The following is a 27783-nucleotide window of genomic DNA, read 5'->3' on the forward strand; positions in this document are numbered from 1 at the left end:
TTATTAAGTTTATAAAAGAATGTGAATTAAGTAAGAGAATATAAATAATATGTTTATTGTTATTTATTAAGAAGAATGTTTTTGTTAAAGGGGTTTTTATTTTATTTTTTTGGCCCTTTCCCCTCTTTCACCCATCATATTGCATAAATCTTGATCCACACTCCAGTCCAGTCGGTGGCGGTAATGCACCTATTATTTGGTTTGCCAACCACCAATAAAACACCAAAGAAGAAGAAGAAGAAGACAATTGAAGGAGAAGAAATTCTCTGAAGTTGTTAATGCAGGCACTAGAGAGCGCACGCGCTCCACTTCGCTCTAGCCCTCCTCATAATCTCACTGCAGAAGAAGAACACAGCGGACCGCTTCTGAAACAAAATGGCCGATGTGGAAATGGATTTACGGAGCAAGAGGCTTAATAACGGGTATGAGCACGTGCGTTGTATGACACCATCAACAACGCATTTAAGAGCTTGGATGGGGGTGTTTTAGGGAAAGGGAACAGATTAGGTCAGGGTTGTGTTGTTCTTAGATTTTGCTGTCTATTTTTTCCTGTTCGGCTAGTGTTAGCGTGCTAATGCTAAATGTTCTTATACAAGGAGCCAGTTGTCAAGATTCATTTTTTAGAGGTGATTTTCGTTGGTTTTGTTAACTCTTTAGTTTTAAAATCTTTGAACTGTGGCATACCACACCCTGCGTGTTTAAACATTTTATTTGGTTAACGTTAGCTTCTTAGTAAAGTATCGAATAGTCTTCATGTGTCATGACCAACACGCTCAATTCGTTGGTTATCTATCCAAAATTACTGTCAAATAGATCATAAAAGTAATCTAATTAGTCATCATAGACCCTAGGCACATTAACATACCTACCTAGATAAATTTGTTGGTGAGTTGTATTGTCAGTATTTGTGTCCTTGTGAAGAACACCGTGTTGCCTTGAAAAAACACAACAAAACCTCTGCATGTTATTTGGTGCCTAAATAAGCGCAAAACAAATTTTTAAATGTCTGTGATGAGAAAAAAAAACTGAAATGTGACCCCTGTTTCTTTTTACATTAAGTTTTACTGGTTCTACATGTTAATGTGCTTGTCATTTATCTTTACAGGCCAGAGGATTTAGAGAGGCCAGAGAAGAGTGGGAATGAGGAGGAAAATGGTGACATGTCTGGAGAGGATGAAGAGGAGGTTGAGGAAGAAGCGGCGGTGAATGGAGAGAAGCAGGACAGCGGTTCCAAACACCACAGCAGTGGCAGCAAACACAAGAAAAAGAAACACAAGCACCGTAGCAAGCACAAAAAACACAAACATACGTCTGAGGAAGATAAGGACCGCAAAAGGAAACATAGACACAAACATAAGAAGCACAGACGCAAAGAGGAGCCATCCTCCTCACCATCTGGGGCCATCAACAGGAGGGCTGTGGATGGCTCTCCATCACTGGGCAGTGCAACCCTGGATGACAAGGCACTTCTTGAAGACCTGGAGAAACAAAGAGCACTGATTAAAGCTGAGCTGGACAGCCAGCTGATGGAGGGGAAGGTTCAATCAGGAATGGGCCTGATTCTACAAGGTTACAATTCTGGCTCAGAAGAGGATGGAGTGAAACAGCGGGCACGTAATGGGGAGCAACGGCAAAGAACCAGTGGGGGCAGAACCCGCTCACCTAGGGACCAGATAAGCAGGGGGGTTAGATCCAAACGGGACTCAACGGACACCAGCAAACCAAGCGTTAAACGGCGCAGCCGCTCTCTCTCGAGAGTTGGTAAGGATGCTAAGCTTGAACGAATGACCAAAATTGTGAAAGAGACTGTTAAGGAGCGTAGCAAGTCCAAAGAGAAAAAACGCTCCCGGAGCAGGGACAAATCCAGGGAGCATTTGAGGAAATCCCAGTCTCCGTCTACAAGTAGACGCTCTGCGGAGAGAAAGTCAGACCAGAAGGGACGTTCTGATCGGCGTTCCTCTCCCCATATAGATGAGAAGCGGGAACAAGTCACACCGAGATCAAACTCACGAGGACGCAAGAGCCGGTCACGAGATCGACGATCTCATTCTAAAGATGCCCGGCTGGGTCGCTCGGAGACGGACAGAGAAAAGAGGCCTGGAAAGTCTCCGTCCAAAGACACCTCATCTGGGAAAGAGAATCGGTCTCCTCATCAACGTCGAGCTCTTAGCCCTCAACGTCGACGCAGTTCCTCCCCTCGCCATAGGGACCGCCAGCCCAACCAGCCCCCATCGGGTTCTGCAGACCGGAGTTCTAAACTGAGCCACTCGCCGTCTAGAAACCGGTCACCAGTCAGGAGAGGACAAAGTCGCTCAAATGAGCGCCGGAGAGATTCCCCCTCCAGGTACACATCAGCACACCGTTAAAGATTTAAAATGAACATTTTGTCCTCATTCATTTACCCTCATGTTGTTCCAAACCTGTATGACTTTCTTCTGTAGCATACAAAAGAAGATATTTTGAATAATGTCCATACACGTCTGTAGGGTCCAGTTTTATTTGGAGCATCTTTTATGTTCCACAGAAAAAAGTCAGTCATACAGGTTTGGAATAACATAAACATAACATAACAATAACATATATTTTTTGGTTAGCTAGTAGCAGATGAGAAGTGTTTGGGGAACTTGTTTGTAAACAGACATTATTGAGGTTATTTTTGGTGACACTAGTGAAAGAAAATCAACAGTTTGACCAATATGGATTTTTTGATGCATAGATATTTAAAGACATATATATATATATATGATAAAAAGATGCACATACAGTAGTTAAATTTATATTTTTTATGGAATTATGAAATTAGAAAGTGCAAATACTATTCAAATACTTTGAAAATGAGTCAATATTAAAATTAACTTGATTTTTTTTTTTTTTGTTAAATATGATTTATATTAATATCACCCTGCAGCCCAAGACTGGTTGCCCACTGAAGCTAAGCAGAGTTGAGCCTGGTCAGTACCTAGATGGGAGACCTCCTGGGAAAACTAGGTTGCTGCTGGAAGTGGTGTTAGTGAGGCTAGCAGGGGGTGCTCACCCTGTGGTCTATGTGGGTCCTAACACCCCAGTATAGTGACGGGGACACTATTATGTCAAAAAGCACCATCTTTTGGATGAGACGTTAAACCGAGGTCCTGACTCTCTGTGGTCATTAAAAATCCCAGGATGTCCTTCAAAAAAAGAGTAGGGGTGTAACCCCGGCATCCTGGCCAAATTCGCCCATTGGCCTCTGACCATCATGGCCTCCTAACCATCCCCATAACTGCTGATTGGCTTCATCACTCTGTCTCCTCTCCACCAATGAGCTGGTGTGTGGTGGGCATTCTGGCGCAATATGGCTGCCGTCGCATCATCCAGGTGGATGCTGCACACTGGTGGTGGTTGAGGAGATTCCCCCTTTCTATGTAAAGCGCTTTGAGTGCCCAGAAAAGCGCTATATAAATGTAAGGAATTATTATTATTATTATTATTATTAATAATAAATATGATTAATATTTGAGAACTTCTTGATTCTATAATCCTGATTTTTTTTTTTTGTTACAGTGTTATATTTGTTACACTTTTTGTATAAAGAATAAAGAAATTAAACATACACGAATATGACACAGGTCAACTGGAAACAGCATAGTTAGAGCATAGTTTTGAGTGGTTGCAGTGAAGTCATTTGAAAAGGCTAGAAGGTGACAGTTATATTTTCATAGTTCTTGTCTTGACCGAATGGGATGGTTGCAAACGTACATTCAGAGATCAGAGTTTTGTTTGTTTACCTCTAGGGGTTTTCGTGTTTGTTGGCTGGAGTGATACTGAGAGGATCAGAGCTGTTTTTAGATATCAAGTTAAAGAACTTCCCGCTCAATGGGAATTGCCCTGATTTTGCCATTGAAGGAACCTAACATTTGCTTTCATTTATATTGCTTGGTCTATTATGTCTTGAAACAGCCTGGTCCTAAATTACAATTCTAAGATTGTAGGGTCATATGCTTGTCTTGCCTTTTTTTATTCCTTGTAAGTTATCATCTTAATAGGTTGCAGGGCGTTTATAATGACAGGTGGAGCTTAATGTACCTGAGTGCAACAGGTTTCCTGTGTGATAAACTGCTTGGCGTCAAAATTGTTGACTGTAAGATTGGACTATTTAAGGTGAATTGTTGTTCTATACATATGCTTATAATTGTTGGTTACAAAAATGGCCTAGGATGAAATAATTTATCTAGCAAATGCTTCATGTCTCTTAGGAAGCGTCCTCGTGTGGATGGAGCTGGGAGATCATGGGAAACGAGTCCAGCGCGGCGCAGAGTGAGCCGCTCACCACTCAGACGTTGGTCTATATCACCACGGCGACAGTCTCGCTCCTCACCCAGAAGACGAAGTCGATCGCCCCTGAGACGCAGGTTAGACACAGTGAGGAATACTGCTATAAACTATGGATGCTCATTTAGGTTAATTTTATGCTCGTTATCCAAACATTAACCACTAACTGATAAGATTAGAATATTAAATTAGTTTTTAATAAAAATAGAATGGCCAAGTGACTCTGAGACCTATTAAAAATAGAAACAAATATTTTTCATGGGTTTATTTTAACATGTGCAGGGGCAGCATGCAGAACAACTACCTGCAACAACAGAACTGGATTCTTCCATTGTCAAATTGTGGTGCACCTAGGGTTGGGTATCGTTTGGGGGGTTTTTTCGATACCGTTGCCAAATCGATACTTTTAAAACGGTTCCGGTGTCTAAGCGGTGCCTGAACCGATACTATTTTTGTAGAATAACATCTTTAAAAATTCCCCCAAAAATGTATGGATTGGCCATTAGAATAGAAATAGAATAGAGAGTGCAAATGTTAGAGGGTCAAGTTTTTTTAATTAAAAAAACAAGCAGATAAAATTAGAAGTAGCATTAGAATAGAGAGTGCTAGAGTTAGTGTCAAATGAAGATGAAAGCAGGGTTCGTACGGTCATGAAAAACCTGGAAAAGTCATGGAATTTTAAAACACCAATTTCCAGGCCTGGAAAAGTTTTGGAAAAATAAATAAACCCAGAAAGTTTTGGAAAAGTCATTGAAATCTATTTCACAAAAATCTGTATAATAGAATTGTGTTTAATCAGGTCCTGAATTTCGGTGCGGGATTGCGCATAGGCTATATCGCATAGTTTTACTCATTCCCGCAGCTTTTGACTTTAAAATTATGGATATTCACACATTTATTCAATAGCCTATAGCATGTAGGTTTGATGAGTAAATAATCAAACCTACAGACTGAGTCCAGTCCACACAGACTGATCAAATCAGTCATTTGAAAACAGCGTGAGTGATTCAGCTGTACGCGTCTTCTCTCTTTTACTTTTTTTTTTTCAAACGGCTTCACATCGGCGCATCTTGTCTGCGCTACAAGAGCCGCTGCGATACAAGACTTTCACTCGCGTTTCGGGACAGTTGACAGAATAGTCACTTGCCTAATCGGGTCATTGTTGCATCGTCAGAAAATTTTATTATTTATTTGCACGTCTTTTTAAGCCATTCGGTACTCGCGCACTCCAGAGGCGGTGTGCAGTCACATCTAAAGTGCGCTCGTGCGTATACGAGTATTGAGGTTGCTACCAAATAAACTCAGCAGAACCCTGCACGGAATCATAGCCTATGTTTGATCAATTTAGCCTTCTCAAATCATCACCACTTGACTAAAATAAAATCTATAGGCCTATATAAAATGCTAAAAAAAAACAATGTTAGTTTAAATGGTTAACTTAGATATATGTGTGCTATTAGGAGCGTATCCAATCGTTTGTGCAGAGAAGCTAAAGCGCACTTTGCAGGATATGGAGTCGCCAGCACGATCACTTATATTTTTTTCTTATAACAGTGGAAACAACCAGTCATTTTTGCTCATAAAGGTAAGAGTAATACATCATTCGGGACTGTTAAGGGTCTACTTTTATTTGTGTGCACTCACAAGATCAGCATTGTGCTTTTTTAGAAAACAAACAGGATACGCTTTCTGCTGTCTCGGTCTTGAGCAGGAGCGCTTCACAAAAATGAACGGAAACCCTGCAAATATTTTATTTCCCCTGGAGTATTCATCATGGTAATTACTTGCTGGCGTTTTGCGGCAAGCTTTGCGTGCGCTTTAACATGGAACTCTTCCAGCACTCGCTGCTGCTGGACACTAAACACCATCCGAGCCACTCTTGACAGTCACGGTAGCATGGTCTCGTGTTGTTTCCACCAGCGCGGCAAGTCTTTGTCATCACCATAATAATTGATGGATATCTAAAATATAAACATAAGGAGGAAGCAAGCCTGATGCCTGGCCCGTGTCTGAGCTATGACGTGAAAATTGTCCCGAAGCCATACATAAGTTGGGGCCATTGGGCTCGGGCTGAAATGCAGGGCTCTAAAGCGCAGCTTGTTGCATTTAAGCAGCAAAAATACACACAAAATGACACCAAAATGGCCATCCTGGCCACACAGTTAAATAAATGATAATATTCAGTGATGTGAAATGTGGAGTAAGATCTGGCGCAGTTGCAGCTTGTACTTATTACTAAAACAAGAAAGTAAGGACTCAGCTGCTTGGATTGAGCTGGGCAGGTCATTCCACCAGGAGGGAACAGTTAATGTAGAAGTCCATGAAAGTTTTATCATGGGTAGAATGCAAAATGCTTCAATACAAGCATTTCAGTCAAATGTAATTTATGTAATATTTCAAAACTTTAACCCACTTGGGAAAATCAACCCATGGCAACAGTTTAAAAGTAGGCCAGTTTTGTGGAAAAAATGCGGACTTGGCAACCCTGCATCCAACAAGAGCTATCAGAGTCAGCTTTGACTGATCACAGGTCGAGAATAAGGAGAGATGACTGACAAGACCATGCTGGAGTATTTGCTGCTCAACAGATCCTGAGCTCATTGACAAAAATCTGATCTTGTAAGATGTGCTCCCTTTACACAGAGTGCGTGTGATCGCGATATCGAAAGTGAAAGTAAATGGCGCAAACGCTCATTCAAAAATATTTAAATACACCGCATCCTGAGAGCGGCTCCCTGATGCGCCAAAATTATACACAATATTAGAATGTTTAAAGGAGTGGACATGAAAATCGCGGGAGCGAAACATGTTGTGGGAGCAGGCGGCAATGGTCAGAGATTCTGTGGGAGGGGAATTAAGAAAACAGCCGAATCCCAGACATTTTGGGCAATTAAGAAATCCCGGCCGGAATCAAGTGTAATTACTGCTCCTCGGATGCTCTCATTTCCCCGAGTTGTGCTTTTAAGTCGGAATGTGAAAACAAATACATTTGTATTATTAGAGCTTTCCAACTTGAGTTCACGTGCATTTTCTCAGTCGGGAAATTATTTTTCACGTGCGGTGCCAGTGATGATGCTGTCCGTTTCGGAAAACCAGAGGACAAATATTTCAATCGATCGCTCAGGCATGGCACCGAAATCTGCGTTCGGATTCGGTTATAGTACATACCGGTTACATAGGTACCGGTGCCATATTGGTACCGGGTTTCAGTACCCAACCCTAGGTGCACCTACAGCACTTCTGAGAACAGAGAAAAACTAAATCTAAATTTAAAAAGTTTAAATACATAGGACTACACTAAATATTTTTCACTCAATTAACAAATGAAGATACAAAACGAAAACACACTGACTAATGCCATGCGCTTTGAAGAACCGGGCGTTGTCTTGTTTTTTTTCGTCAGACATAAACATAAATAGCAGACCTATCGGTGCACAACATGTCCAGTGTTTATTTTTTTTAAAAAGTAACATGTCGACTTGCTTTGGGGGTAGTCTGGAGCACAGCCTGTTAACTGTTAGACCCGTTGCAGAAAATGCAGGTTTCTACAGCGTTGAGTAGAGGTCGACTGATATGGGTTTTTCTCTGGCCGATGCCGATATTTAGAAATCAGGGCTGCCGATGGCCGATACATGATGGCGATTTTTGTGGCGGTTTTTTTTTCTTCTTTTTTCTCCCCCTTCATCTCATAAAAGTGAGTTTGAGTTAGGGCTGGGCGGTATATCGAGTTTTTTTACGATATATCAATATTTTCTTGATAAGCGATTCGATATGAGGCAATACCGTTTATATGGATATACAGTAGTTTGATACGAGCGCATCTGAAAATATAGCGGAGGACACCGACTGAGCTGCTGCGGAGAAAGTGCATAATCCAGCCTGTTCTAAACATGTGACAAGCTTCATATTAAGGCCTTTAAAAACTGGTAAGACATAGTTTATACTAGTTTAGTTTCGCATATTAGTTTAAGTGTCTCGGCCCGTCATATGCTCTGACAGAAAGGCTGCGTGTGCCGCTGACAGAGACATAGGCTACTCGCGCTGTTTAATGTATTTGAGATGTGCTGTCTTCCTGAATGCATAACTTGCATTTCACAGGTATATTCTCTATCTGTAAATGTTAGAAAGCCATGGAAATATTTCCATTTTTCTGTCAGACGTGCATGAGCCTTCTGCTTTGGGGTTCTCCGCTAAACTTCAAACAGACTTCGGTTAACGAGCGCCACCGCGCGCATGCGCACCAAACAGACAGAGCTAAATTAAATAGGACCGCAATAATTCTGACTCAAATATTTTGCTGAAATATTAGAAGTTGGACTATAAATGTGACATGTAGAATTTTAAACCTACAAGTAAGTCTATTTTTATGATAGCACTGACTGTAAAGTGACTGTAATGGGTTAATCAAAATAGCCTAACACAACTCTGTGCTTTTGTTCTAATTTATTTTCATTTTTAGTTTAGTGAATTTAACATCCACTTTTAATGCCTTATTTATGTTTTTAGATTGCAATGTTACAATGTTAGAATGAAATGTGATTTTAACCCTTTTTTGCACGTAATATAAAGGCTTACGTGGTTACATTCACTGTATTTGTTTTCATAGCCTTTAATATGTATTATTTTGTTGGACAACATTGGGCGGTAAGTGAAATAAAAAAAATAAAAATAAAAAATATATATATATATATATATATTAAATATTGAATATATTTATATATTATATATTTAGTATTTAATATATATATATAATAAATACAGATTTTTTTTAAAATCCATATACAAAAATGAAAATACAGAGATATATGCCATAAATCGCAAATCAGCCAAAAAATACAGAAATATGAATTTTTGCCCATATCGCCTAGCCCTAGTTTGAGTAAATTATTATTGCAAGCTACAAGATAGTAGTAGTAGCCTAATTCAGAGTAATAATACATGGCTCAAATCTTAAGCACCTTATCAAAACAGTTCTGAAGCATGCTTTTTGTTTATGTTTGCTGACAGACACCAGTGTTTCCCACAGACTTGCAAATGCAAATTAATTATCTGCCAGCAGGAGGCGCTGTTGGAGCGGGAGGTATAGCGGTTTCCCCGGTAATGGCTGTAATCTAATAAACACTGTGCTCACAATCGCTACTTTGTCAGGCATTACAGGAAAGACAAAATGAAAATGACATCGAAGCTTTTCTGAAGACGGTCGGTTCTTTTCAAAAATACATTCATATAAAAACACCCACGCTGCATTTTAATTTTGAAATGCTCAGTTTATTCAACAAAGTATAAGCCTTTTGGAAAATCTATTTACTCAATGTATGGGAAACACTGGACACTGCTATAAGTCAAATGGCCAAGTGATAACAAAAATGAAAGAGTTCACACATATTACACAGCCCGCTGCTCATAACTGCTTAGAGTGCACTGGCCACAAGCGATGACATCGTGGATGCTTTTGTTAGACCTACACACACATTTCATGAGGAAAGTTAACATGCATCTTATAATCAGCCTAGAAGTTTTGTCTGAACTGCATGCGTTTCTACTTTCACATGCAAATGACTTGTTGCACTTAGGAATATGATAACTTTCCGGCATCAATTCTTGTAGGATAAAACGTAATTACGCTTTCGAAACTGTCTGTTTTGCCCTGCCATCATTAGCTGAAGCTGTGTGTGAACAAGAAGTGGCTGCAGAGTGTGAGTTGCTATATATATATATATATAAATTTTGGGTGATTGATTACGAGGGTAGCGCACTTTGCACGTTTTCTAGGCCATAATCCATTTAGAATTTGAATGCATTCACTCATGGATTCACTCTCTGATAACCATTTATCCAATTTTGCCACTTGCCATTATGTTGCATGTACCAATTAAGTTAACTAAGTGAAAGTGGAACAGGTGCTTGCTCAGTGAAATGTATCTGTAGTCACGTGCCTACATGCCCTGTAATTTAAATATATATATATATAGAGCATATTTTTTTTCTTAATCATGCAGCAGACTGGTATTAATTGGTCAATTCCTATTTTAAACAGTCATTATGAGCGTCACTATTATGAACTGTAGTGTTTGTCACTGAATCTCAGTTCAGTGTGATAGTGCTGTTAGTTAATTGTGTAATTAACTGTTCTGTTTTGGCAGGTCTGCTGAAAGGGACCGGTATGGCCGCTCCAGACCACGACGATCCACCTCTAGAGAGCGTGAGAGGAGGAGGCGGCGGCGAAGTCGGGATGAAGACAAGTTCAAAGGCAGTCTGTCAGAGGGTATGAAAGCAGACAAAGACTCCTCCTCTGAAGAAGTGTGAGTAATAGTGCTATTTTCAAGGCTTGAACCTACTGAGGATGCATATGAGTAGTGATGTCAAAAAAGTTATAATCTGTTGACTCGATAGTTATTAAAAAATTAATAAATTGACTGATGGTGATACTGAGAACCAAGTCAGTTTGGTGGTACCTGCTCGCTGTCTGAAAGCTGACTGCTTTTGCATGATCACATATGTGTACATGCATATGTGAAGAAAGCTTGTGCCTGCACGGTTACAATGTCTCCTGGACATTTTCATCAAGAGAAATTGATTTGACTGACTGTGGGACTGGACCAAAAGCAAACGAAAAGCATATTCATGTCAAAATATATAGGCTTTGCTGCATTAACATTTGAAGAATTTATTGATAAACTAGTGATTTCTTTGTTTTCGGTTTAAGAGATTAAGTCGGCAACTAGTCATCTCTGCAGCACATTTCGTTCGGATGACATAATCTGAGAATATTTGTTTTCCATTTGAATTGGTTCACTTGAGAGTAGACGTTTCACTCTCTAAAGATATGTTTTTCATGTCTGTAAGGCAAGTATAATGGCGCACCAGCGCCTCCATCTGTCATGCCGTGAGCGCGCTACTGTTCACCTTTCACACTCCGCACAGACACTTGAATAGTGCACATTTTTCTAGGTTAATATTAGATTAAGCGGCCATGTAAAGTTGCTGCTACCAACATATTTCAGATAAGCCATATTTGAGGTTGATGAATGATTTGGAATTTTCGAACATTTGGATGTCCTTTCCCGATATACTCTGGATAACCATAAAGACCAGACGTCACGGACTGCGTGGATTTAAAAAAAAAAAAAAACTTTTCTGTGACTAATAAAATTTTGGTAGACTAAACCTCTTCTCGCCTATTTAACTATTATTTATTTATTATTTTAACTGTTATTTATTCTACAGGTACCTACAACAGCTAAATAAGCAAAACATAAAAATATATTTATCAAGAAAATAAGTATAACAAACAATATGAAACGCATGACTTAGGCATGGGCCGGTATGAGATTTTGATGGCATGCTAACCTTAAGCAAAAATATCACGGTATCACGGTACTGTCATTTAGGGCTGTGTATCACCAGCAAAGTCACGATACATGACTGCATTGAATTTCACCTCAGCAGAATTTAGAAAAACAGCTGTTTATTAAACACTGCATACTATAGGGCCATTGCTAACTATTGGCAGAGCAGGCAGTTGACCTCTGCATTATGAAGGGCCTCCATAACTGTACCACAGTACAATATAGGTAATGCCATGTGTTTCATGTTTACATTGTGCACTCCCCACCAGGTACAATATTCTGATTGTTTGCATCTTTTTTTAAGCCCATAAATAATCATGTACTCGTTCTAATACATTTATATTGTAATGTACTCATTCTAATATATTTAAAAAATCATTTACGTTGCTAGTAGGTTATCATTGCACAAATTACAATTAAAAAAAAAAAATTAGTAGAGTTCTAAACCAACGGTCTGTCTTCACTGTATCTATAGCACACACTGTCAAGGCTGATTTATGGCTGATTTATACTCGAGAGTCAGCAAGTTCACTTTGAGTGCGCGCGACGTCGTTACGCGTGGCGGTGTGCACAACATTTTTTGTAACTTTCCTCGCAGCTCCGCTTCCGAAGATGCACGAGTTCAAAGCAACTCTAGCCGAACAGAAGCAGTTTGATGTTAAGTTAAGTGCAGTCACACACACAGATCACGTTGCGGCCGAACTCAGACATTCAGGAACAAACTTTTTAGCGCTGCCCCGCAGTTTTATCAACTAAATAGCTTAATCGCTCAAGAGCTACATTATCTTTCTCAACAAGGAGCTGGTAACATCAGTTTCTAAAGGAATTAAAGCCACAGCTTTACTGTTAATAGAGAAATGCGGCAAAACGGTGGTAATTCATACATACACCGCCTCCCTCTCTCTCTCTGTCTCTCTCTCTCTCTCGGTGTCGTAAATGAACTGTTGATGAATCACACTTTTCTGAGGATAGAATATTGAAGTGGAGATCACTAAACTGCAAGCTAAGCGGTGTTTTCAGAAAGCAAGCGCGTTTATCCACAGTGGAGAGAGAGCGCGTGCACATGGTTGCCAGGTTGACAAAGATAATTGGCACATTTAGCAGATATTTCTGTATTGCACAAGTGTAAAGCTCTGTTTCGGGGATTACGTCTCTTTATATCAGGCAACCCAGTTGTGTTCCTCTGCGGCTAGATTATTAACAGATGCTCTATTCATTCTTTTTTAGAGACCTCACACTTTTCTACTCAATTTTAAACGTTGTAAAATTAAGCGTGGTCCACTGCTGCACACGTGCCACAGTATCGATACAGGGACAGCTGTATCGATACTCGTATCGTCAAATCTCTGTGACGATACATTGTCGTATCGATATTTTGAACACAGCGCTACTGTCATTACAGCTCTAAAATGTGCTATTTTTAAATGACTGGGTAAAAAACATAAAACATTTTCCGCTGAACAAAATATATTTTTTTGAGCAACACAGAATATTAGGAACAGTAGAATTTGTTTATTTTTCTTTGATTTGTTTCCTAAAAAGAAGAACAATAGAGACTGACATCTTTATTTAACCTAAATCTGTAATTACGGTTATTTAATTTGTTATATAATTCATATACGGACAGATTGTTACTTAAGTAAAAGTACAGAAGTACTTGCTTTTAAACATACTTAAGTACCAAAAGTAAATTTCATTTTTTATGTCAATGTTTTATTGTTGTACGTAATACTTGCAATACTTCTGATGCTTGAAGTATCTTTGAATAAAGAGCTTTTAGCATGTTACAGACCTATGTGAGATTGTAGTGATCTCACACAGCTCTGACAGTGTGTGCACATATCTATGTGTAGCCATTCATCCACATTTGAACAGAGTGGACAGTGAAATCCTGTAAACACAGACTGATAAGGAAGAAAATAAAAAATCAAACCTGCTTTAAAACCCAGCAACACAACTGTAGCTGTACAACTTTACAACATCAACACTGCTTTAACAAAAAAAGCAAAACAGCAAGACTTATGACATAAAAACAAACATTTTAAATTCTGTCTAATCGCTCTCACTGTACTTTAATGTCACACACAGAACAGTCTGTGCAGTGCTGCTTCAAGTTCAACACCTATTGTGTTTTATTAGGAGACGCACAACAGTTCTTCTGTGGCTTTATAGGTAATATTTTCACTTACACAATTTAGCAAAATCAGACAATATTGTGTCTAATATATACCACAATATTAACTTCTTATTATTGAATTGTTGTAAAGAAATATCACATTTGTAACTCAGTGTTCAACAAATGCTGGGAAATCTCTTCATGTAGCTCCAAGAGTGATTACTGATAAACTGTCTGAAAAAGAAAGATATTCAAGTTTTAGAGAAGAAAAAAATCACCCACTGACTTTCAAAGCTGCTATATAATAACGACTTTTTACTTCGAGGACCTTGATAGAAATGTAGTGGAGTGAAAAGTACAATATTTGTCTTTCAAATGTAGTGAAGTTAAAGTCATAAGTTCCCAGAAAAAATAATACTCAAGTAAAGTACAGATACTCAAAAAGTGTACTTAAGTACAATACTCAAGTAAATGTACTTAGTTACTGTCCGCCTCTGTTCTGTTCTGACTAGCTTTATGAAATTATACTACATGCCTGAACGAAGCAAACAGCAGAAGCTCTGAATGAGACGCATATTCACTTTCTAACAGCAGGAGGCGCTTCTCAAACACCAGATACAGTGTTTCCTTGGTTACCGCTGTAAACAAAGCAACACTGCGCTGAAACACTGCTTTAATATGAACTATACAGAGACGAGATTAAAGAAAATTAATGCCTACGCATGACAAACTATTTCCACATTTTCCCAATGAAATTACATGAAGATATATACAAATTAAATCTTTCTCCAGCTCTTTCTCATACAAACACACGCACATACAGTATAGACTCTAGGGGTGGGAATCACCAGTGGCCTCACGGTACGATATTATCACGATACTTGTGTCACGATACAATATTATTGCGATTTTTAAATATATTGCGATATATTGCAATTTATTAACTTTTTCCAACTTCAAATTATGTCCCCAAAGGAAAACTTTGACAACATCTGTTTTAACTAAAAAGAAACATTTCTCAGTTTATCTCACTTCAGTTTTATTGTTGCAGTGCAAAATGGGATTGTCAAGCAGACAAACTGACCAACACTTTCATGAAAACCTGTCATAAATGTTGTATGCACCTGGCAAACTCAACTATTTGTATTACAGTCTACTATTTGTATTACAGTCTAATCTAGTCCACCTTAATTAAATGTGAACAGGTATGCACTGCTGTGCTACTACAGGTATTTTGAACAGTGCAACTTGAAATTGTACTAAAAACTTGTGCAGACCCTTCAGCAGTTGGGGCATTTGAAAGTAAAGTATTTCAATTTCAGTTTACCACTCTAAGAAATTATGCTTTAAAAACAACCTAGTTTGGGTCATTTTGGCAACCCAGCACTGGGTGAGAAAGGGAACAATATGTTGGAAATTTTAAAAAATCACCATGAATTACTACAGTAAAACATAGGCAACAGTAAAAGTCTAATTAAAAGGTGAACATTTATAAGCAAAATGGACAAAAATAAGCAGGTATAAAATCATGAATATGTAAGAAAAAGTGCAACAAACGATTAAAATAAAGCTCATACAATTAAACAATTGCATTTTAAAAGCTTTGTAATACAATTTAAGGACATATATGATCAGTTATGTTTATTTTTATTTTATTTGTTTTTTCCTAATAAAGGGCACTATATATGGCCAAAACCATCAGGATGAGTGCCACCAAGAAACACACAAAGTTGAGAATAAATTAGGCTGTGTATTACAGTGAATCGACAGGATTTTACCCTCTTCCTTTAATACATGTATAATCATTCACTTATAAACACTCATTGTATGAGTGATTTAAATTTGCTTTCTTCTGTTTTTTTACACATTCCTGTCATGAGTGCCACGAACACGGACAGGCAAAGACTTGTACTCAAACTCCTGTGAAACACCCATTCACTGCCATTGTGCTATTTCTTCAAATGGACTGGACCACAATGCATTACGTACTACAGTACAAACATTAGTGTTGAAAATGGGCTGTAAATTAACGGCATTTGCTTACTGTGCAGAATATTGTCCAGAATGCATTTTCTACAGTACATTACTGTTTTAATGGAAGACTGTGCATGTTATTGTCAGAATTTGGCTGTTTTTACAGCAGTTTTTTTTTTTTTACAGTGTAAGCTTTGCTGAGCATAAGAGACTTATAATAATAAACGTTCAACGGTTTGAGGATTGTAAGAGTTTTTAGTGCATGTTTAATGGCAAAATATATTTCATATTAAGTCACTTTTATTTATATAGCGCTTTAAACAATACCGATTGTGTCAAAGCAGCTTTACAGTATCAAATAGAAATAGGTGTCAGTAATGCAAAAGGACAATAGTAAACACTCAATTTTCAGTTAAAGGCAGTTCATCGTTGAATAGTAGTAATACTTTACTAATAACTGTATTAATACAATTATTTTACTGATATTTGTATTGTAACACTCCTATTTGAGAATATAGCTGCATTTAACGGTAATAATCTTGTCATAGAAGTGATTGAGTCTTTTGAGTCTTTTCATTTATTTGAAATTCACCTTAATGAACATGTTTAGGATGGAGGACTTTGATGCTGAAGAGGAGGATGAAGAGGCTCTGATTGAGCAGCGACGACAACAGCGACTTGCCATTGTCCAGGTAACAAAATATAGCAAATTTTTCTGAAAGACTGTAACTTCTTTTTGAGAGAACATGATCAGATTATACATCCATGAAACTCTGTTCTGTATTGATATAGAAATATAAAGCAGTAAATGAGGACAGCAATATGGGCTCCATGGCATCAGAGCCCAGCAGTCCTCAGAGCAGCACCCGCAGTCGTTCACCTTCCCCTGATGACATCCTGGAACGGGTAGCAGCTGATGTAAAGGAATATGAGCGGGAGAATATAAACACTTTTGAGGCCAACATCAAGGCCAAGCACAACCTCATCGCTCAGGAGAAAGAAGGTATTATACTCTGGCATAATTTGGGTTATTAGCAGGTTTTTGCTTAAACAGTTTTCAGGCAATGGGCAATTTTAATGTGTTACAACTGGATGGTATTTCTCCTATAAAGACACATCAAACAATCTGTAACCTATTGATCGAGTCTTGTTGTCTTTTATGCAGGAGCCAACTCAAAGAAGCCCTCAGCACCCGACATGTTCACGGAGTCAGATGACATGTTTGCTGCAGATTTTGATGTAAGCTTATTTGTCCTTTCTGCAGCTTTAAGATTAAACCAATTGGTTATTTTGAGAGATCTGTCTACTTTGTCACTCCCATTACAGAGTGCCAGACTGAGGGCTGCGGGTATTGGTAAAGATTTTAAGGAGAACCCCAATCTCAGGGATAACTGGACTGATGCAGAAGGATACTATCGTAAGCCTTATTTAAATCCAAAGTCTTGCTTCTTTCCTAAAGGCAGTGCATTTAAAATTTTAAATGTGAATCTCTTTTCAGGTGTGAACATCGGTGAGATACTGGACAAGCGGTATGATGTGTATGGGTACACTGGACATGGTGTGTTCAGTAATGTGGTCAGAGCTAGAGACACTGCCCGGGCTGGCCAGGAGGTGGCAGTCAAGATCATCCGAAACAATGAGCTCATGTAAGTACTCCTCTAAACAATGGCTGTCACTGTAACTTTGCTTTTGTGCTCTTTTATGTTTTACCCAAATGTTAGAAGTTTTCAACCATATCTAATCTATTGTAGTCATGGCTGAGAAAGCCATTTTTATTCAATGGTTTTGTTTGTTGTGTCTTCAGGCAGAAGACGGGACTGAAGGAGCTTGAATTTCTAAAGAAGCTGAATGATGCAGATCCTGATGATAAATTTCACTGTTTGCGTCTCTTCAGACATTTTTACCACAAACAGCATCTCTGTTTGGTGTTTGAACCTCTCAGGTATTTCATGGCTGCTGCTTGTGTTTGAGAAAATTCCTAAGGATGCAATATATATTTTGGCTGATACCAATGCAAAAATTAGCTGGAGCCAGTATCATCAGTTTTCACAATTAAGCAGTGCGACTATTTTCAACATTTCTTATAAGATTTTTATTTAGTTTTTTGGCTCTTGGAAATTCAGCTTTGCCATTACAGAAATAAATGACATACACCTCGTCACTTTTCCATCCATGATGAGTTTGCATGCCTGATAGATATATACATGTAGAATTGTGCATTCTTTGTGAATAGGGCATCAAAACATTTTCATGCCATTAGAAAAGGTGAATGTTTAGTATTTTAAAATGTTGAAATCGGCAAAGTGTGTACACCTGTTTGAAATGGGGCTGAACTAAGCCTTGATATGAGGAGCTTCCCTAATCAACCTCATCAAACTAATTCCAAAATGAATATCATGTAACAAATACGAATATTAATGTTAAAATGGTCACTAACATAAAATGCATTTTATATTATCTTAAATAGATTGCAAAATACAGTCATTCACAGCTGTTTTTCGCTGTGTTTGTCTCTATCAGTATGAATCTGCGGGAAGTGCTTAAGAAGTATGGTAAAGACGTGGGGCTGCACATCAAGGCAGTTCGTTCCTACAGTCAGCAGCTCTTTTTGGCCCTCAAACTACTGAAACGCTGCAACATCCTCCATGCTGACATCAAACCAGACAACATATTGGTGAGCATTGAATGAATGAAGTCTCTTGAGTGAGCAGCCATACAGATACTCACTTTCTCTGTCTGCAGGTGAATGAATCAAAGACCATTCTTAAACTCTGTGATTTTGGCTCTGCATCTCATGTTGCTGACAATGAAATCACTCCCTACCTAGTCAGCAGATTCTACAGGGCACCTGAAATCGGTAAGTTACATTGTAGCTGTGTGATTAGCAGGTATACCTATGTTCATGTTATTATATTTTAGTTTCCACAGATTTTTTCACACCCTCAATCACAGCTGAACTTGTGAATGTGCCTAGTAATTGGATCTAACTTTCTCTTTCTTCCCAGTCATTGGTAAACCGTATGATTATGGCATTGATATGTGGTCAGTCGGCTGTACCCTGTATGAGCTATACACTGGGAAGATCCTGTTCCCTGGCTCTTCCAACAACCACATGCTGAAGCTGGCTATGGATCTGAAGGGCAAGATGCCCAACAAGGTACTGAACCAGAGTATTCAAACTTTTTTTTTCTTTTCTTTTTCGTAACTTGCTTGTTTGTTACATGTAAACTATACAGGAAAAAACTATGAAATTTGCAATTACAAATAATTTTTTACAGTTTTTCATCCTTAATATTTGCAAAGAAGTATGTGCATTTCTCAAAACAATTCGTACAAACAGCACCACAAAGTGGATAACCTGCAAAAGCCTGTAACTTACACAATCTTTTGTTCATCTCTCAAAGGTAAGTATTTGTGTTTATGCCATGAGAATGAAAAGTCCTTGTGTCATTGTTCACAAACAAGATAGTCAATATGCTTATGCCGAGTTCACACTGCACGATTTTAGGCCGATTTTTCACTCGCCGACAGGTTTTGCGAAATCGCCGACAAATGCCGAAATCGGAGGCAAATCGGTGCTCGTTCACGCGAGTGACAATCACGCAGTGTGAAATGAGTTCTGATTGAAAAACACATCGGCAATGACCTACAGCCAATGAGAGACCAAGATACAGGGCAGCGGGAAGTTCGGGGAGAAGTTTAATGAAACGTAGTTTGTGGACCAGTGTTGCCAAATCCGCGATTGCCACCGGTTGTTTTTTATGTCAGCAGGTTGAAGAGACCGCAATAACGTGATATTTAGGCCCTGGAATGTGAATTGTACCAGGAGAACCCCGCCAAAAATGTGTATTTTACCCCCTGAACTCAATTTTTACTGGGGGACCCCCTCGAAAGCAATTGGGCTATTTTCAGGCTATTTTTGAGTAGTAATTGGGTGGGATTTATAGAGAAAACCTGGCAACCCTGCACCAGACAGAGCTGTCGGCGATTCTTCCTCTTGTAAAGTCATGCAGTGTGTAACCTCCTGTCGTCGTTCCATCGTGCAGTGTGAACACAGCAACAACTGAATGCTACGCCAGATAGTCGTTCGTGAAACCAACAGTGATGCGACGTCTTTGAAAATTGTGCAGTGTGAACTCGGCATTAGTCATGTTGTCAATATAACAGTGCACTCTGTTAGTATTACCTGATGTAAACAATGGCAACAGTTTAGATGACAGTTACTGTATTGAAATGCAGAAGGCTGCACTTATGTATGCCAAATATCCATTTAAAAAGTAAAAATGTACACATTACTGTATGTGGGATATTGATTGAAATAGGCCTAAGTGTAACTGTGAATTCTATCCAGTCTGTTGCAATAATCAATATATCGACTTATCGTGCGATATATTTACATGACCTCAATAATTTTTGGTGACTCAATATATCCGGCCATTATATTTACTTAAAAATTTATGTCACCATGTTTTGTACATTCCACTTGCGCCTGTGTCTTTGCAGCTTCTCGTACATAACGTGGTGTAGTCATGAGGTGCTAGTTCAAATTTAAATAATGCTTCTACAAAAAAAAGTTTCATCTGCAGATTTGATCTTGTTTAGGAATCTGTGCCTTTGTGCATACGGACATCTGACTGCCAAGTAGTGATTGTGTTTCTCAGCAATAGTGTGCACCCTTAATTTACAGAGAAAAGAAGGTCAGGGAAAAATCTGTAGATGGAAAAATCTCCATACAAGTTCTTTGTGCATTTTTCTTTTTTTCTGCTTGTTTGCACTTTTTGTTAGAAAATGTTTATTTACTATTTATTCAGGTTTTTTATGGTATCTTATATTTTGATACTTAATTTCCATGATCTAAATATTCTTAAAAATTAAAAGTTTGTTGTCATTTGGAAGTGTGTAGGCCTTCTTGCATTACAATGCTGTTACATCATGATTATATATTCAGTGGCATAAAATGATCTTTAATATGACAATAATATCGCTGATCGCAATTATTTCTGGGGCAATATATCACACAACAAAAAGTTATCATGACGGGCCTAGTTACACTTTTAACTGTGGTCTGACAAAAAATTAAAAACACATTACAACATCATTGTGATATAGAAAAGAAAAAGAAATATGGGCACATTTAAATTATTGTCAGAATTTGTAACTCTTGTGTTGTCCACTGTCTATATATGCTTTCCAATTGAAGGTTCATGATATATACCTTTGAGCTATTTCAGAGAACTGGTTTATCATTGGTTGATCTACATTCTCTTTATTATTGAAAGTCAAGATTCCCTTGCACAATTCATGGCAAATTTACAAAAATCTAATAGAAATGAGTCGAAAATATGCTTGACAGTTTGACAACTAAATCATCCATTTTGATTTGTACGATGAACTAATGACTAGGCCTAGATGTTTTGAGGGGTAAGACTTAAGGGGATGTTTCAAGCAACATGATAATAGCAACTGATAATGTAGGAAACCGCAGACAAATATACATAATCAGTTGCATGAATGTACCAAAGCAATCGCAAATTGTTCAAAAGAATGAGAAACTGCTTTTATTATTATTCAACTTTATTTGAAAAGGGACCATGTACAATTTTAACATAAATGTTTCCATTTCATGCATTGTACCGAATTTAGCCAATGGCTAGTTTTCATCCGCGGTCCCTTGGCAGGTAATCATAATCACAGATACAAAATAACAAAACGCATACAATACAGTAATACTTATACACATCCCATCAGAGCCAAAACAGAACAGTAAAAATAATGTTCAGTTAAGCCACAACTATATCAGTGTTTACAGATTTGAGTTGCTTTTAAATAAAATTGTAGTTTTAATTTAAACATGTCAATAGATGAGCACATCCTTAAAGTGTTCCAGTGAATAACAGCTTTCACTGAGAAAGATGATAACCCAAAGGCAGAATGACGAAAAGGAACAACACAATCACTAGTAGATGATGATCTAGTAGATCTTACAGAGACTGTAGAGCAAAAGTGCACAAAATCACGAAGTACAGAAGGGGCTAAACCATTTAAAATTTTATATACCATACACAAATTTGAGAAGTCTAAAATTATCGAAGCTCAAAAAATTGTATTTCTCCAAAACCCTACAGTGGTTAGGCTTTTTGTCTACAGTTTTTAAGGTACGTTTATAAAGAGATTTTAAAGGTTTAATAACAGTTTCCCCTGCTTGACCCGAACATGTCAGACAGTATGTCAGATGAGAAAAGATTGTAGCATGCATAAAAGTCTTGACTACATCAGTGGGTAGACATTGTCTAATTTGTCTAAAATTGATTGTTATATTTTGTAGTCCTCACCAATTTCTTTACATGTTTTTTAAAACTAAGATTTGGATCCAGCGTTAAACCAAGATAATTAAACTCAGTAACAATTTCTATCTTTTCACCATTTATAAAAATCTCTGCATTGGAAGAACACACATTCATTTTAGAAAAAAACATCCCTTTTGTTTTACCAGTGTTCAAGGTAAGACACGATCGCTCTAACCACTGTGTAATACTTTCCATAGCAACATTTATCTTTTCAGCTGCTTTTCTGCTGTTCTCGCATGTGTAAAAATAACAGTATCGTCAGCATACATTTGGACTTGTATACCTTCGCACTGCTGTGGGAGATCATTAATGTACAAACTAAATAATAAAGGGCCTAATATTGATCCTTGGGGTATGCCCATTGTACAGTTTAAGTTATTGGAGTGAACCCCTTAAATTTTTACACATTGCTGTCTATTTGATAAATATGATGAGATCCATGCTAAAGCCCCAGATGAAAATTGGAACTTGGTTAATCACAACGTTCTTCTCTCTAAATTATCTGTGTCGAAAGCTTTGCGCAAATCTAAAAATATGGCACCAACTGTTCCAAAACATGTCAATAGATGAGCACATCCTTAAAGTGTTCCAGTGAATAACAGCTTTCACTGAGAAAGATGATAACCCAAAGGCAGAATGACGAAAAGGAACAACACAATCACTAGTAGATGATGATCTAGTAGATCTTACAGAGACTGTAGAGCAAAAGTGCACAAAATCACGAAGTACAGAAGGGGCTAAACCATTTAAAATTTTATATACCATACACAAATTTGAGAAGTCTAAAATTATCGAAGCTCAAAAAATTGTATTTCTCCAAAACCCTACAGTGGTTAGGCTTTTTGTCTACAGTTTTTAAGGTACGTTTATAAAGAGATTTTAAAGGTTTAATAACAGTTTCCCCTGCTTGACCCGAACATGTCAGACAGTATGTCAGATGAGAAAAGATTGTAGCATGCATAAAAGTCTTGACTACATCAGTGGGTAGACATTGTCTAATTTGTCTAAAATTGATTGTTATATTTTGTAGTCCTCACCAATTTCTTTACATGTTTTTTAAAACTAAGATTTGGATCCAGCGTTAAACCAAGATAATTAAACTCAGTAACAATTTCTATCTTTTCACCATTTATAAAAATCTCTGCATTGGAAGAACACACATTCATTTTAGAAAAAAACATCCCTTTTGTTTTACCAGTGTTCAAGGTAAGACACGATCGCTCTAACCACTGTGTAATACTTTCCATAGCAACATTTATCTTTTCAGCTGCTTTTCTGCTGTTCTCGCATGTGTAAAAATAACAGTATCGTCAGCATACATTTGGACTTGTATACCTTCGCACTGCTGTGGGAGATCATTAATGTACAAACTAAATAATAAAGGGCCTAATATTGATCCTTGGGGTATGCCCATTGTACAGTTTAAGTTATTGGAGTGAACCCCTTAAATTTTTACACATTGCTGTCTATTTGATAAATATGATGAGATCCATGCTAAAGCCCCAGATGAAAATTGGAACTTGGTTAATCACAACGTTCTTCTCTCTAAATTATCTGTGTCGAAAGCTTTGCGCAAATCTAAAAATATGGCACCAACTGTTCCACCTTTGTCAAGTTTATATTTTGTTTGCTCTGTTAAATGTAAAGTAGCTGTTTCAGTAGAATGATTTACTCTGAAACCAAATTGCATACAGTGTAAACCAACCTTAGCTATAAGATAAGATTGTTCTTGGTCTCAATTGTTCAAGAACTACCTTTTCTGCAACCTTTGAGACTACTGGCAATATGCTGATTGGTCTATAGTTGCTTACCTCAAAATGATCCCCAGATTTAAAAATAGGAGAAACAATGGCTTGCTTCCATGCAGTAGGAAAAACACTATTCAAATGATAAATTAATTAAATGAGAGATAACAGGAGCTGAAGTATCTTTATGAGTTTTAAGAAACTTAGTATCAAATTGATGAACATCCCTACATTTAGTATTTTTTAATGAGCTGATGACTTTGTTAACCTGTGTTTTATTAGTCATGGCTAGGTTAAAACCTTGACTATCAACATCAGACGGTAGAATAATTCTTTCCATTTTTACGAATTTTTCCCCCAGTTCGTTAACAGAATTAATTAAAAAAAAATATTAAAAACAGTAGCAATAGAATAATCATCTAGAATAAAATTTCCTTGAACTTTGATCTTAAGATCTCCTGGAGAATTTATCTCCTTCTGTAGAAGACTATTAACATTTTTCCAAATCAATTTGCTGTTTCCTTTTACCTCGTTCAATTGGTGAAGAAGATAATTCGGTTTAGCTACTCTCAGCTCTCGAATAACTTTATTCCGCAGTCCTTTATAACAAAGCCTGTCGATATCCCTTCCTGTCTTAATAGCCATCTTTAATGCTGAGTCCCTGTTCTTCATCAGCTTCCATAAGTTGTCATTGAACCAAGGTAGATTATTTTTATACTTATTTTTTTTCTGAATTTTTTTTGTAATTTTGTCCCTTACAGAGTTAGTCCTATTGATGAGTGTGTTACAGCCATACTCTGTATCCTGAGAAGATAATATATCATCCCACTTCAAACTAGCTGTTTCCTCATTGAACTCTACTAGCTTTCCTTTAGGTATACAACAGAAAACATTATTAGAATTTGTCGCATTATTTTTAAACCTGTTTTTGGTCAGTTTCCGAGCAACCAAGGTTAAATTGTGATCAAATTATAACTCTTGATTATCCTTTCAGGTTTGTTTGTGAATATTAGGTCTAACTGTGTCTTAGAGGATTTAGCAATTCTTGTGGGTCCTTTAATTATCTGACTTAAACGATATTTATCAGCAATAGTTTGAGTTTTTTCCTCTTTACTTTGTCCTCCCAGTTCAAGTTAAAATCACCCATAAGAATTATTTCTTTATGATTACATTCCTTTAAAATTTCTGTAAGTTGTTTATAAAATATATCATTTACTGGGGGGGGGTTCTATACACGCATATGATAATAAATGACATTTGAGGAGACAAAATTATTTTTAGCCCTACAAACTCCAAGTCGTTAACAGAGTTAAACACAAGACGTTCCCACTTAATATCATTTCTCACATAAATTAACACTCCCCCTCCCCTTCCCGAGGACCTATCACGTCTAAAACATTGCTATCCAGGCATCATAAATACACTTGGAGAAGATAATTGATGCAACCTCGTTTCAGATATGCAAAGGAAGTCCAAATTTGAATTAGAGAGTAAATTAGATAACTGTTCGTTCTTTGAAACAATACTCCTGATATTCAAATGTCCACCAAAAAGTCCTCTCGGTTTCACATTCGGGTCCCACAAAACCTTCGCGTGATTTACAGTCTGAAAAATTCTACATACAGTCTGCTTTCTTACCGCAGGATTTCGACACATGGAGATGTTAAGTGTAGTCATTGGAGCCTTGGTAGATCTAGTAGAATCTCCGCCGAGCAGTGTAGAAATATTGTGCACTGGAGCATTGTGTACGTTGTTTATTAAACACATTGCTGTTTGACGGGCCTGGTACATCCACGGGAAATCCCCAGGCACTCACCTCGTCGTGAGACTGAGGTCGTCCCCAAACGAGGCTCAACTCCAGAGTCCAGTTGTATTATCGGGTTAACCGGTCCCGGATTTAATTGAACATCCCCAGAGAGCAGCAGTAAAATAAGCAAGAGCCCTTGAGTGTTTTGTGACGGCGCAGCAAAACCCCGTTGTCTAGAGGCATATTTACGCATCACAGCGTGTCCATAGTCCAGAACAGATGAATAAACTGCATAGTATCTGAGCAGATTATGATGAAAACTTCCCACACGAGTAGATGACTGGAGAAAACCAGAATATAAACAGTTTTTCCCATGAGCAGCATAACTACTCGAGTTTTTGGAGCACAACTGATCCACGTGGAGAGTTCTGGACACAACACGTAGTGCAGCCGTAGAAAAAAATAACAGTAGAAAAAACACGCAAAGAAAACGGCCAGCTAGGTGTAAAAAAAAGTCGCAGCACCTGCCAGGATACGACACCATGCCGCCGCCATTTTTGATGTGCACAAGTGACCAGATGATGTGGAGGTTGAACAAGTATTTTTGAGAATTTCATTTCTGATTTGAGAAATGCACCAAAGTGACTGAGAAAAACTGTAAATAATATTTACTCACTTTATGGCATTTAATTCTTATGTATAAATTCTTACATTGTGTTTTTGTAATTGTTGTGTAGATGATCCGGAAAGGCATGTTTAAAGACCAACATTTCGACCAGAACTTGAACTTCCTGTATATAGAGGTAGACAAAGTGACTGAAAGGGTACGTTCCAGTTCATGTATTGGTTTCCACTTTCATGTGTTATTTTCTCTTATTGGCTCTGATGCCATTCACACAACTATGATAACAGCTTACATCTGTTTCATGCCCTTCACCTTCTCTCACACATTCTTTTAAAATTTCAGGAGAAGGTAACCGTGATGAGCACCATTAACCCCACTAAAGACCTGCTCGCAGACATGATCGGAGGTCAGAGGTTACCTGAGGATCAGAGAAAGAAGGTCATGCAGCTTAAAGATCTGTTGGACGGTACTCTGATGCTGGACCCAGCTAAACGCATCAGCATCAACCAAGCCCTACAGCACCCTTTCATTCAGGAGAAGATATGATACTTTAATGTCTAACCTGTGACTGTCCATTGTTCCAGGACGGAGCCAATAGACTCAAGCTCAGAATGTTTTGAATCATCACAAGACTTTCAATTTTCTATTTTTATTCATGTTTTTCTAGTGATTTTTGTTTTGCCCTGTCATTTTTGATTCAGATCTCTCAGAATGGTCTTGTTTTTATTGTACATATGAACACATTGTCATTCACTTGAGAGAGAGGCATGTTTAGCAGTTGTCAGACTTTGTCTTGTTTAACTTCTGAAGTGAACGAAATGTGCAAAATGCAGCATTTATAGGTTAGTTTATCGTTCAGATGTTGAAGGCAAGAAATGGCTGGGCAAGCATGTCAGAGAGACAAATAATTTTTGGGATTCTCCAATTATAATGCAAATGTGTCATTTTTGGTGACCATTTAAACGAGTGGCTTCAATTTAGATTTATTTTATCTAATTAAGGAGTGCACCACTTTTGCTGGTTAGTAACTTCATACAGTCACCATGTTGAAAACAGTACACAATAGTTCATCATGTACAGCTGTTTTAGTAAAACAAACAACTTCAAGTTGAAATAATATTGTTAATGTAGATTTATTGTAGTTATTGTAACTCATCTTAAAGATCTTGAAATTTGTTGCGATCAAACTAAAGTAGCAAAAAAAAAATCGGTGATTGTGACGCATCCAAGTATAAAAGATTATTGAAAAAGACAAAATGTAGAGTGGGATTTATCCACCGGTTTTTGATTGGGTTTTGAGATGTGGGCTTGCAGTCGATTGTTCAGGGATGCAGTTTAAGTGGCCTAGATGATTTTGCATGCATCGCCAGAAAGAAGTCTGTTTTCACAGTAAGTTTGAGTTATGACGTTTTGATTAGACACTTGGTCAAAAAAAATTAAACAATTTGTTCATAAGATCTAAAAAATACGTACATTTACAAAATGGGGTGTTTTTTCATGCTCGCTCTAAAAACGAATTGAGTAATGTGAATAATATTTGTATAATAATGTTTTCCACTTATTTCTCCACTT

At 37.7% G+C, this 27783-nt stretch overlaps 1 protein-coding gene across 1 annotated transcript; it reads left to right on the forward strand.

The window, feature by feature from the left end:
* The first annotated feature begins 290 nt into the window (after positions 1-290).
* LOC107554722 (serine/threonine-protein kinase PRP4 homolog) lies at positions 291-27299 on the forward strand. The gene is made up of 15 exons (XM_016237319.1): positions 291-422; positions 1106-2344; positions 4233-4388; positions 10452-10610; positions 16358-16439; positions 16540-16750; positions 16913-16986; positions 17074-17164; positions 17246-17393; positions 17552-17689; positions 18268-18421; positions 18490-18604; positions 18753-18904; positions 26324-26410; positions 26554-27299. Exons 1-15 carry the CDS (start codon positions 376-378, stop codon positions 26755-26757), a joined length of 3057 nt encoding a protein of 1018 aa, XP_016092805.1. The 5' UTR covers positions 291-375; the 3' UTR covers positions 26758-27299.
* Positions 27300-27783: the final 484 nt, after the last annotated feature.

This window comes from Sinocyclocheilus grahami, unplaced genomic scaffold (assembly GCF_001515645.1).
Source record: "Sinocyclocheilus grahami isolate Dianchi unplaced genomic scaffold, SAMN03320097.WGS_v1.1 scaffold511.1, whole genome shotgun sequence".
In the NCBI taxonomy this organism is placed as follows: Eukaryota; Metazoa; Chordata; class Actinopteri; order Cypriniformes; family Cyprinidae; genus Sinocyclocheilus; species Sinocyclocheilus grahami.